The sequence below is a fragment of the Salvelinus sp. IW2-2015 genome, linkage group LG33 (assembly GCF_002910315.2).
Source record: "Salvelinus sp. IW2-2015 linkage group LG33, ASM291031v2, whole genome shotgun sequence".
NCBI classification, from domain to species: domain Eukaryota; kingdom Metazoa; phylum Chordata; class Actinopteri; order Salmoniformes; family Salmonidae; genus Salvelinus; species Salvelinus sp. IW2-2015.
This window is the reverse complement of record NC_036872.1, coordinates 21,200,319-21,213,318: the sequence shown is the minus strand read 5'-3', so window position 1 is coordinate 21,213,318 and position 13,000 is coordinate 21,200,319. Positions and strand designations below refer to the sequence as shown.

General features: G+C 43.1%; 1 protein-coding gene across 4 annotated transcripts in view; it reads left to right on the top strand.

Annotated features, from left to right (window-relative positions):
- Positions 1-13,000, top strand: part of LOC111957923 (LIM domain kinase 2) — a 34,053-nt gene extending 21,053 nt beyond the window's left edge. For all 4 annotated transcript variants that reach the window (XM_023979024.2, XM_023979027.2, XM_023979026.2 and 1 more), the window contains 12 exons: positions 324-512; positions 1,029-1,134; positions 5,464-5,678; positions 5,820-6,006; positions 6,129-6,215; positions 6,613-6,744; positions 7,538-7,594; positions 8,196-8,261; positions 9,086-9,260; positions 9,379-9,434; positions 9,644-9,801; positions 10,295-13,000. In XM_023979024.2, the coding sequence (XP_023834792.1) occupies positions 324-512; positions 1,029-1,134; positions 5,464-5,678; positions 5,820-6,006; positions 6,129-6,215; positions 6,613-6,744; positions 7,538-7,594; positions 8,196-8,261; positions 9,086-9,260; positions 9,379-9,434; positions 9,644-9,801; positions 10,295-10,505 (1,639 nt within the window). In that variant the 3' untranslated portion in view covers positions 10,506-13,000. The remainder of the gene's footprint in view (positions 1-323; positions 513-1,028; positions 1,135-5,463; positions 5,679-5,819; positions 6,007-6,128; positions 6,216-6,612; positions 6,745-7,537; positions 7,595-8,195; positions 8,262-9,085; positions 9,261-9,378; positions 9,435-9,643; positions 9,802-10,294) is intronic.

The following is a 13,000-nucleotide window of genomic DNA, read 5'->3' as shown; positions in this document are numbered from 1 at the left end:
GTTGTTTTAATTCTGTTCAATTCTTTTGTTTAGTCTGATGTTGATAGAGGCAGTTTAGGGAATGTGATTTATATTATTGGAAACAGGCAGCATCGCTCTATTTCTGATGAATCTGTTGTCTGTCACACCTGACTCTCGCCARACCTGCTCTCTCCTTCTCTACATATTTTTCTACAATAAAACTTTACTGTTCCCAAAGGGCAATTGTTTTGAAACAATGTACAGACAGATGACATAGGTGAAGTAGAACACGTTGATGAACACTTTAATAACATTATCCACAACACTGCCCCACTTCCTTCTTCTCTCCCTCTTCCTCTCAGTGGGAAGTGCTATAAGCAGGTAGTCCTGGCACCCGTGTTGGAGAAGCGTTCGGCCGACTCGTCCCTGGACTCTCTGCCTCACACGGTCACCCTCATCTCCATGCCCTCTGCCACCAACAGCAAGAGGGGCTTTTCTGTCTCTGTCATAGGGGACGCGGCCAGCGGCTTGGCTAGCGTGCAAGTCAAAGAGTGAGTGGATTTAACTGTCACTCACAGCCAGTGAATCTATATCTATTTAACTAGGCAAGTCGGTTAAGAACAAATTCTTATTTTCAATGACGGCCTAGGAACAGCGGGTTAACTGCCTGTTCAGGGGCAGAACGACAGATTTGTACCTTGTCAGCTCGGGGATTTGAACTTGCAACCTTTCGGTTACTAGTCCAACGCTCTAACCACTAGGCTACCCTGCCGTCCCACATCACCAATAAGACTATGTAACCTGGATGTTAAATCCCATGTCTCTTTACTTTGGTGGCGTTATTATAGTCTTGATCCGGACTCGGCCAAAGGAGTTGCTCATTAGTTGATTGATGTACTTGATGTTGTGGACAGTCAGACACACCRACCTCTGTATTGTCTAGGTGCTCACTGCTGATTAGTCAATAGAACCAGCTCTCTTCTGATAGACCTGTATGAACTCAGGTCATAGTTCATGCTGATACTGGTGCTTCTGACAGACATGTATTTGTGCTGTATTTCTCTCAGAGTCAGAGGGATGCATATCAGCCCGGAGGTTCGGAATGCCATCCACGTTGGTGACCGGATCCTGGAGATCAACGGTTTTCCAGTGGGGACACTGGTGGAGGAAGAGGTGASTTGCATGATCCCGTTGTTCACCATTCACTGACGTTTTACGTGGTTAYCTGCATAATTAACATTCAGTAGTTTGAATAAAGCAATGAAATGTAGTCTCTATTCAGTAGTAACCCAGTGGTGTTTTATAAGTTTGACTATTACATAAGTATTTGTGACCGTTGCTCTACWATGCACCTCATTTTCAAACACTTTTAAAACACGGAAGCCAAACGCAGAAACTATGGATACAACTTCCCGCTCGCTCGCACATTATTCATAATTCATTTGTGCGCCACTAGAAATCCCTGCATTAGCATGTTTCTGTTAGCCGAAACATCCTGACAAAATACAATAGATCACTGGCCTTATGTGTCTGGACCTTGTAGACTAAACTGCAGAGAAATCCCCCCATAATTSATCCAAATGGTTACCCAATCAGGCAGGCTAATGCAGTTATTTCMAAATGAATACTGCAATGCATTCAAAACGCTGGGCGTTTGACTGGTTATTCAAATMACATATGCTTTTCACTGCAGTTTACAGCCTAGACTAGAGTTTTGTACTCACTTGAAAACAATAATAATATTKTTCATTACATTCTGATGTTGTAGCCTAGGTAAGATATTTCTTGTCCCTATAAAACTGAAACATAATGTAGCTTTTCCAGCTTCGTTCCCAGGGACTGGGAGGGAGCACACAGCACAGCTTCGGGATCAGCTTCAGGATCAACTTKTTTTATTTCGCTGTGTAAATTGACAGGACATATTCACTGCGGCACTAAGCCTAACATTGAGCTCATGAATTATGGTATAATATGCATACGCTTCTACTTATGCTATAGGCTACATTTCTAGCCTTTGTTCTGTTGCACAATTACGCACCTGGCCTCTCCGCTGCCACGGCTATTCCTCTTACATCTTGTGAAGTCCCAGGAAAAAGCAGACTACAAAATGTTGTTGAACACTTATTTTAGTCTTTTTTTGCCTACTTATAGCCTATAGGAGGAGAGATGCGCGCTTGCTCTTGCTTGCTGAATGTAAAATAGGCTACAGCACTAGCGGCCCGGGGAGTTTGAAAGGAGAATCACATATTTTCTTATAGTAGGCCTATCTTAACATCGATAGGCTACATCRTGACAAAATACACCATATGAGRGGCCTGCTAATGTACCTTTCTTGTGCTTCTAAACTGTGGAGAATAGACCCAAACTGATCCATATTGTTTCATAATCAGGCCTAGGCTGTAGACCTATGCAGTTATTTTGGCATGAAACAAAACAGGACGTTTAAGCGGTTATTCAAATTTGCCAACATCACTGCKGTTTACAACCTATGGATAATAATTGTATATTCACTTGAGAATGACAATACATTTGTTGTTGCACTGTGTTGTTGTAGCCCGGGTACAATAATGGTCTTGTCTTAAAAATGTAGGCCTATGCCTAATCAATAGTGGAACTCTGCGTGCCCTGCCCAGGGACCACAGAGCGCAGCCTGGAGGAACGCACTACAGATTTTCTATTTCATCATCTGTTAYCTTTRTTTWCTTACACTWTGACAGGTAATTATTTTGCCTATAGGCCTAATATTTAGTTAATGAATGGCCTAATATCAAGCTAMTATTTAGCTTCTTACCTCAGCTACACATCACTACCCTCTCTCTTCCGGCTGTTCCCGTGCGCAACAGGCTATAGGCTACGTACGCCTCTCCACAATAGGCCATTCCTCTTCTCTTGAAATCCCAGGAAAGCTATAGGCTACAAAAGCTATAGGACYTTTAAAAAAATACTTTTTAATACTAAGCCCAATAACCGATTCAGGGAAAGAAGCAGACTTGCTTTTACAAATTGCTGAATGTAAAACAGGCGTACAGCATAGAAAATGCATTTCGGGGAAAGTTGAGGAGAGAAAGTGCATTAGTGTGGTTGTTTTGGGCCGGTAATGATAACATTGTTTCACTGATGCATTGCAAATACACTACATGACCAAAAGTTGAACATCTCATTCCAGAATCATGGGCATTAACATAGATGTTGGTCTAGATGTTGGTCCCCCTTTTACTGCTATAACAGCTTCCACTCTTCTGGGATGGCTTTCCTCTAGATGTTGGAACATTGCTGTGGGGACTTGCTTCCATRCYGCCACGAGCATTAGTGAGGTCGGGCACTGATGTTGGGCAATTAGGCCTGGCTCGCAGTCGGCGTTCCAATTCATCCCAAAGGTGTTCGATGGGGTTGAGGTCAGGGTTCTGTTGCAGGCCAGTCATGTTCTTCCACACTGATCGATACAAACCATTTCTGTATGGACCTCGCTTTGTGCATGAGGGCATGGTCATGCTGAAACAGGAAAGGGCCTTCTCCAAACTGTTGCCACAAAGTTGGAAGCACAGAATCGTCTAGAATGTCATTGTATGCTGTAGCGTTGATTTCCCTTCACTYGTACTAAGGGGCCTAGCCCGAACCATGAAAAACAGCACCAGACCATTATTCCTCTGCCACCAAACTTTACAGTTGGCACTATGCATTGAGGCAGGAAGCGTTGTTTTGGCATCCGCCAAACCCAGATTCGTATGTCGGACTGCCAGATGGTGAAGCGTGATTCATCCCGCCAGAGAACGCGTTTCCACCGCACCAGAGTCCAATGGCAGCGAGCTTTACATCACTCCAGCCGACGCTTGGCATTGCGCATGGTGATCTTAGACTTGTGTGCGGCTGTTCGGCCATGGAAACCCATTTCCTGAAGCTCCCGATGAACAGTTCTTGTGCGAACTTTGCTTCTAGAGTCAGTTTGGGACTCAGTAGTGAGTGTTGCAACTGAGGACAGACGCTTCAGCACTCGGCGGTCCCGTTCTGTGAGCTTTTGTGGCCTACCACTTTGCAGCTGAGCCATTGTTGCTCCTAGACGTTTCCACTTCACAATAACAGGACTTACAGTTGACCGGGGCAAGGCAGACATTTGACGAACTGACTTGTTGGAAAGGTGGCATTTTATGACGGTGCTATGTTGAAAGTCACTGAGCTCTTTAGTAAGGCCATTCTACTGCCAATGTTTGTCTATGGAGATTGCATGGCTGTGCTGAATTMTATACACCTGTCAGCAACGGGTGTGGCTGAAATAGTCGAATCCACTCATTTGAAGGGGTGTCCACAAACTTTCGTGTATATATAGTGTAGTTGCACAGGCATAGCCTAGTTGAGCACAGTGAAAAAGAAGACCCAAAGGAATTGACAACCGTTAGAAAAACCGAAATCACTTGCAAACCACTTGAGCAATTAGTCAATGACATGCTGTAAAAGATGCTCAGYATAAATGCCGTTTGTTGTCGAATTGCTACATTTAAATACAGGTTATATTATTTTTTTGTTAGGCCTACATGTACATTGAAGTATTATTTGCAGTTGTCACTGACAAAACACACCTTGACAGCACTGAATGGTGTGAACCAGTATCTGTGCGTTAGAGACCTCATGAATGGTTTTGTGTTACCCCCTTATTAATAGGCAGTGTGCAATAGGATGCGTTGATCAGTTGATTAACAGGTGCAGGACTATAGAATGATAAACTTTCCTGTACAGGCTCACCAACGTTTTATAGTTATGTAGCCTATAATTTCTCATTATAGTTATCGTTATTGGCTTGGTGGATGGCCCTTAACTCTTAAACAACACCACTAACGTAATTATCACAACAGAACTACTAGTAGGTCTAGCTAACATTAGCGAACGTGAATTAAATAGGCTACATATACAATTACACTTGTTTACTTTACTTTTATACTCTATCATTTGACTCCTTCAAATAATTTACTCTAGCAAGTTTGCCACCGGCCCGCTGTAGTAGGTAAGTAAAGCGGAAGTCAAATCCATCACTTCCATTGTTTGGCTGTGCCCATAGCCATGTTCTAAAATGAAGTGGATAGAAGACAGAACGTGATCTTTGCATTCTGTCCATTCTTCCTTAAGTTAAACATTCTTTAGTTGGGGAGGATGGCATCTGGAAGGACTCAACACAATCTCACCACACCACCTTACCAAACCATGTGCATTCCAATGGTGCATTCACTGATCTCATTTTAGTTCCCACCTTTCCTGTTTGCCACAAGGTGCGTTCGAATMAAAATTCTTTGGCTCCATTCAAGTCATGTTGTATAAGTCAATTTGATAGCTCTTTGGGTGGTCAGGAATCAGGAACCTGTTCTCATTGYAACCCTGCCTAGTTCTTCTAATTCCATCCCGTGTTCTATGGGCCTTATACCAATACCACTCTCATTAGTGTTGCGTGCTCATGTTACTATGTCAGAGAGGACTTTGTCCAAGCAGATTATGTATTTTCATTGGTGTTTTCAGGTGGAGGATCTCATCCATAGGACCAGTCAGACACTGCAGCTGCTCATAGAGTATGATCCAGTCAGGCAGCGGTTGGACAGGCTCAGACTGGGGTCCTCGCAAAACCGCTTGGGGGTCCCCGCCACCTCCCGCATGCGCCTTTCTTCGCCCTCTAACAGTGTTCTGGAGAGAACAGACGTGGTGGATGACGGCACCCTAAAGAGGAGGTCTCTAAGGTACAGCTGAACCAGCCGACCTTAGGAGAGTCTAATCYTTGGGGGCAGAAATGGAGAGATACAAAGTTATTTATATTTTGTTCCAGTATATCTTGATCTACGTATGTCTAATTGACAATTGTCCCTCTCTGTAAATGGAAGGCGTAGCAACAGCATCTGTAAGTCCCCTGGGCCAACCTCCCCTAAGGAACGCCCTATCCTGACCCGGGACATTGGGCGCTCCGAGTCCCTGCGCTCCTCCAGCAGCTGRTCCCATCGCATCTTCCGCCCCTGTGACCTCATCCACGGAGAAGTGCTGGGCAAGGGCTTCTTCGGCCAGGCTATCAAGGTCAGCTCCTCACCCAACAATCAACCTCTTTTTCCACACACATCTCAATCTCTCACATCTACTCCATGCCTTCACATGTCTTCACACAGACGTCAGTGTTTTGTTTTTCTCCTCATTGACAGGTAACCCACAAAGCCACTGGTGAGGTGATGGTGATGAAGGAGTTGATTCGCTGTGATGAGGAGACGCAGAAGACCTTTCTAAAGGAGGTCAGTAGTCTAGTCCACTCATCTTTACGGATTTGCTTCAGTCTTCAGTGGGAAAAATAAGCTTCAGATTKTTTTCAAAGATAAAATGTGGAAATTGATTGCTGTGGTGTTAAAGTTCAGATTGAAAGCATAAAGGTGAGTTTTTAAAGATGGAATCTGCAGTAAGGGGAAATGGCGCCACTGGCTGCCCACCACCGTTGTTATTGTTATTGTTGTCGAGTTGAGGAGAGTCACGCAGCATGGTAAAACAAAGTCAGTACAACAAAGTCAGTACATATTGTGGTCTTCTATTGCGCGTGCAATGATGTCCGAGGTAGAAAATACTGTGTTGGTTGTTTACAGGACGTGGCTGTTTCACCATTAAGGATTGCAGCTTTAAGTGTATCTCTCTCTCCAGGTAAAAGTGATGAGGAGTCTGGAACATCCCCACGTGTTGAAGTTCATCGGCGTGCTATACAAGGACAAGAGGCTGAATTTAATAACCGAGTTTATTGAGGGAGGCACACTGAAGGATTTCATTAGAGACATGGTGCGTTTCAGCTAATTAATTCACTTAACCCTCTCTTCTCTCCCACTGCACCAAAATATAGTTTATAAATAAATAGCTGTTACTGTTTTCCTTAAAGGTATACTTTGGGATTTTGGCAATGAGGCCCTTTATCTACTTACCCAGAGTCAGATGAACTTGTGGATACCATTTTTATGTCTGGCAAGTATGAAGGAAGTTAGAGGTAAGCACAATATCTGGAAGTCAGACTTCTAGACATTGTGCTAAAGCTAGTTAGCATTGGCTCACAWAACTACCTGTAACTTCCTTCATACTGGACACAGAGACAGAAAAATTGTATCCATGAGTTCATCAGACTCTGGGAAAGTAGATACAGGGCCACATTGCCAATCCCAAWGTATCCKTTTAAGGGCCTGTGCTGTGTGGGACTGGGACTGACTTGACCTGAGGTAAACTCTGCTCAGATAAAGGCTGTTGGCTCAGTGGTGGGCTGGCTGGCATGTCAACCAGCAGAGATGTGTAATGGGAGTAAATAGAGCAAGTGTTCCCAGGTGAAAATTCAAAGGAGTTTATTACCACCCTTACTTCCCAGATTGGATCATTTACACCGCAGTCCAACAAAACATATGGCCAACAGCAATCAGAGGGAACTGGAGTTTCAATTATTTGATTTGAGATTTTCAGTGGTGGGTTACACTATATGATTTTGTGTAACTTTCCTTTGAACTCCCACAATATTCTGTGTAGCCATAAAGGCTACTCGGGGGCCCACCTATTCATTTCTTGTTGTTTATTTTTCCCTGGGTTGCTACAGGACCAGTTTCCATGGGAGCAGAGGGTTAGTTTCGCCAAAGGCATTGCTTCTGGAATGGTGAGTTGGCCCCTTCCAGGGATATTTACTGTTGGAGGGTAAATACTGTCCATATAGACAKTGGCTGCTTTTTGTTCAGCTGGAGCAGCTTCCAATATGTATGGTGGTAGTTAAACACAATGCATTTTAAAGGTACAGTACTTGGTTTCAGGTTGAATCTGACTCTATGAACTGAGATCAGATTAATTGAGGCAGGGATTGCTCTTGCCAATGGGTCATACTGGAGTGTGGCTTTGCAGTGACCTAGGGATAGCCATATGTTCCACATACCTTACTGTCTGTCTTAGCCAACAGAGTGGCAGGCCTTCCCATTTCCCTAGAGACCACTTCAATACTGACAGTTCCTTCTCTGATTCCCTTTCCTTACAACCCACAGTCCCTCCAAAGAAACACAAGTATGTAGGGCAACAAAATKATTTATTTGTTCCCTTAAGACATTGTCAAATTATGAAGTTTCTATCAGCCAGGCTTAGTGGGAGACGTTTTAAAGCTACATTGTTTTCTATGCAGCATAAAGCACTATTTCTGTCTTTTAATATGCTGTGTTTGCTTCCATTGTGGATGATTGGTTTGTTTGACTCATATTGTTTCCTTATTTCAGGCTTACTTGCATTCAATGAGCATCATCCACAGAGATCTTAACTCTCACAACTGCCTGGTGAAACTGGTAGGTGACCTATCCTGAATTGTACATGGCACGCTAACTCAAAGATAGGTAGGTAGAGGAGAATATAGAAGAGCAGAGATCCATTTCAGTTTTCCTGATCCATTTACAGAAACACATGCAGATACAACTCCTACTTCATTATCTCTCGTTAATCAGTCATTGTTTCTCTCTTATACKAAAATGTGTGTTTTGCTTCTAAACTGTTAAAGATTGATGTACTGTGGGTAGTGTAGGTTCTTGTTTTAGATTAACCTGGAGGCAGGGTGTTCTAGAACATGTTTTGTTGTTGTGACAGAAGCCTTTGATTGGGACAGAGTAGTCTTGTTGGTACAGGCCAAGTAGAGCTATGTTCTATTCTAGCAGCAGAACACAACTCACAACAACATATTGTGTAAGTAATAAAGTACAGGCTTATATAGGTCTTTACAGAGCTTTCACTGTATGGCACCCCTCCATGACGTGTAATGAGTCTTGTCTGTTATTTCCACAGACAGATTAAAAATGTACATGTAGTGACCTATGTATAACTGTATACCGGTCTCAGTTCAGTGTATTCCTATATATAAATATATAGGAAGACAACACACATTATTTACAGTTGATATACCCATCTGGTCATACTTCATTGGGATTTATTTAATTTTATTGGTCATTGACTTTACACACAAGCAACAACTCTTGGAAACAATCTTATCTTTTGTTGTTATTTGACCCATATTGATTGATGTATGTTAAGTAAAATGCTCCTTGACTGAAGAAAACACCTGGCACTCTTACATTGCCACGTCATATTCTATTGACCTCTAACCCTTGACCTCCCTCAGGACAACACAGTGGTGGTGGCAGACTTCGGCCTATCCCGGCTCATGGTGGAGGAGGTCAAGCAACCTCCCCCTGAGAAACTGGTCAATAAGAAGAGGGTGTTCAGGCGCATTGACCGTAAGAAGCGCTACACGGTGGTGGGGAACCCCTACTGGATGGCTCCAGAGATGCTGAATGGTGAGCAGAGCAGGAGGACCTAGCTTGGAGCTGTGGATCACATGTATCATTCACTTTAACACTTCTTCATTCATTGTATGCTGGCCTGTTAATTAACTGTCCATTTTGTCATCCTCAGGTAAACGCTATGATGAAAAGGTGGACATTTTCTCCTTTGGGATTGTGCTTTGTGAGGTAAGAATACCATTTTAAAGGCCTGCTTTTTATATTTACTCACATAATTAGGCTATGGGCTATATGTTGAAATGGAGGATACTTGTTGTGTTTGGAAATTGCGCTAATATTGCTTCAGTATCATTTATTTTGTTTGATTTGTCCACAGTGTTGGTCAGATACTGCAATCTGGAGTGTATATTCATTTTTAACTCTCTCTGTTATTGTAGATTATTGGGCAGGTGAATGCAGACCCAGAGTGCCTTCCCAGGACCTATGACTTTGGCCTGAATGTAGACAAGTTCATGGAGAAGTTTCTCCCTGACAACTGCCCACCAGCTTTCTTCCCATTGGCTGTGGCTTGTTGTGACCTCATCCCTGAAAACAGGTGAGTTGAGACAATTGTTTTATACAGTGGCTGATGGCTTAAGATGCTGAGTAATGTATTACAGTTGAATGTATTACTTTGATAAACAAGTCAGTGTAGTGACAACATAGCTGTAGTAGGCATGTATACAAAACATTCTGTAATTGAAGGCTCAAAGTAACAGTGAGAACAAAGGTAGAGAGAGAGAGAGACCAGGGAGGAAGATAACAGAGAGGGGGTGAGGGGTAGCACATGGAACAGAAAGCAGTGTTTGTAACTGAGCTGAACGGCCACATGTGGGAAAGTTTTCCCCTGCCTCCCCATGAGACATTATCCAGGCTATTCTCTGCKCTCTAGAGCCACAAAAGCAAGTGGAAAAACTGAACACTCTTCAGAACCAGATAGCATCTCCGTCTCAGAAGGCAGATTGCTCCCTCATGTTCCCTCACACCATGACCTTCCTTCCTGGTTGTAACCTCTCACCCCCCTGTATCTCCCCCCACTCCCTCCCCAGGCCTGCCTTCCAGAAGCTGGAGGACTGTTTCGAGGCCCTGTTCCTTAACCAGGAGATGGGCATCCGTCTACCAGCCGAACTGGAAGAGCTGCACCAGAAACTGTGTCGACTCCACCCTCCAAAAGAAAGCTCCTCACTCCCAGCTCCCCAGAGCACAGTCCCAACTCCAGCCCCTCCAGAGGAGTCCAGCCTGGCTGACAATTGCACCTAGCAGACGCCTGCCCCTCTGGATCCCCAAGCCCTCCCTCCAAGACCACAGCCTGGACTGCACTAACACAGCTGGAGGAGGAGTGGGGAAGACAAACCTAACTCATGCCATCTGGGAACTGGATAACCTGAGCTAGCTGGACCAAGCTCCTCTCTCTGTGTGTTATTTTGATATGGTCTGTAGTGGATGTGTGTGAGTGACCATACAGCTCTGAGAGCACCAAGGAACTGCAGTGTGTGTAGACTGGAGACAAGGGAGGAGACACATTTCAATGAGAAGACTAGAGGTGTTTGGTATTTATTTTTGTCCTGTTACATTTTTAAAATCGTTTTTTTTTTGCACACACCAGGACATGCAGGGTTTTACACATCTGTTTACCATGCTATCAGATCCTGTTATGTGGTTGGTTCTCTGCTCTCTCAATATGATTCCTTATTTTATCGAGACAATTTAATATCAATCCTCATGTGAAAGCTGTTGTGTTTTTCACTGACTGTTTTTATCTCGTCGGGTGGGTCTTAAGTTGTAGTGCTATGTGTGGATTGTGGAGAGAAGACTCGCTCGGCAGGCAGCAGCAGTGAAAATAGAGATGTGCGACAGACTAGCTGATTGACGGAGTTAACCCAGGGCAGAGCATTTGGAGTGAAGTTTGTTTACCAACAGGAGGACAGAGGGGTATCCTACGAAGCGGTACCCTCCTACAGAGGGGTATCCTATTTGAGTAGTTAGCGAGGTTACTTTGGTCAACTCGGAATAACCGGTCATACGAAGGTGATTCACCTTTTATCCAGGTAAATTTCAATGACAATGAATCCTTCAGAACTAACCTTTTCCGGGGCAGGCTAATTCAGGTAACTCTGCTTACCCTGAAATGACTGAGCCACGCGTTGAGGACTGCATCGTCATCCCTTTCAATTGGAGGAAGACGACTGATTAAAATATATCACATTTATTATTGACGGAATGCATTTACATTTTCCAGCACAGTACCACTTTTGTATGACTTAATGCAGTTATTTTATCGATAGGAGTGGGGAAAGACGGTTGTGCATTGATACYCACACCAAAGTCTGCATTAACGATAAGTAATAAATATACCATAGCCTGCTGAATTTGCAAGATAACTTTTATTTTWGTTTGACTATAGCACAAATGAAATCGAAGTTTTAGCATTGTCGCAATGAAGAGTTCAGCATTCAACTAGCCATGTGCAACATGCACTCGCAGTTATAATTCTGCTAGAGTTAGTGGCAGGCGGACAAGCAATATCCACCGTCATAGTARGGATGAAGCCTGAGCTGGAATGTGAAGCTAACTGAAACTAGTTAGCTTTAGAAAACGCTAAGTAGATTTAGCTTGCTTTGTAGGATACCCCTTTGGTGTGAAGAGCACAGCAGGGACCAAACAAGCACTCTCTGAGGAGGCCACACACTGTCACACCAGTCAGAGAAATATGTGGAGCTGTGTCAAAGGAATGTTATGAGCTCACTGACCAGGAAAATCCTCGTCAAACAGTGATTCAACTTGAAATGTGACCTTAATTTTAGAGAACTTCCAAGCTTCACTGATGGCATCAGATCCACTCTACAACCGTTAACAGTAATCATCCTTTAGTCTTATTGTCATTTGGTTTGTGGTTCGTGGGGCATCTACTAATGTAAAGTTACTGTAGAGGGTGGACATGGTAGTGTATAGATTTTCTTACAATTAACAAAATGTTTTTTATCCACTAAATTAACTCTGAATTTGTTTTTGTCCACGTGCACATGGACAGATTTAAAATTGTATTATGATTTGGAGCTGTTGACTGATTTGGAGTTTGTTATAGGATGAGTAGTGTTTTTACATGCAGCACACCTTTTTAGAACCAGACTTGTACCTGGTGCTTGTTAAGGACCACTCAACACAGAGCTCTGTATGCGCTCCAGAATCTCAACTCTGATTGGACAGCATGAACCTGGTGTGTACTCAATGGAGCTCTGCTCTCTGTCAAAGACATTGTACAATTTACTAAAAAGGCTCTGTTTACACAGGCAACCCAATTATGATATTTTTCCCACATTCGTCTTGACCAATCACATCAGGTAGCCTAGCGGTTAAGAGCGTTGGACCAGTAAGACATGTTTCAAATCCCCGAGCTGACTAGGTAAAATCTGTCTGTGCCCTTGAGCAAGGCATTTAACCCTAATTGCTCTGCTAAATGTATATTTTTCTGATGTGATTGGTCAATGGACAAATTAGTGAAATATCTAAATTGGGCTGCTTTTGTAAACCCTGACCAAGTGAATTGTAGTTAAATAAAACTGGATTTATATATGTAAGTTGGCTGTAAGAAATGTATGTATGCCTAAGGGAATCAAGGGTTTGTTTAGAATAGAGATTTAAATAAACATGGTTTTGTATGCTAACAATCTAAAGGTACTGATTTGTACACATTGTAATCACTTATCACCATGATGTTGAATGAATGAAATACAATTTCTTTTTTGCTAACTTTA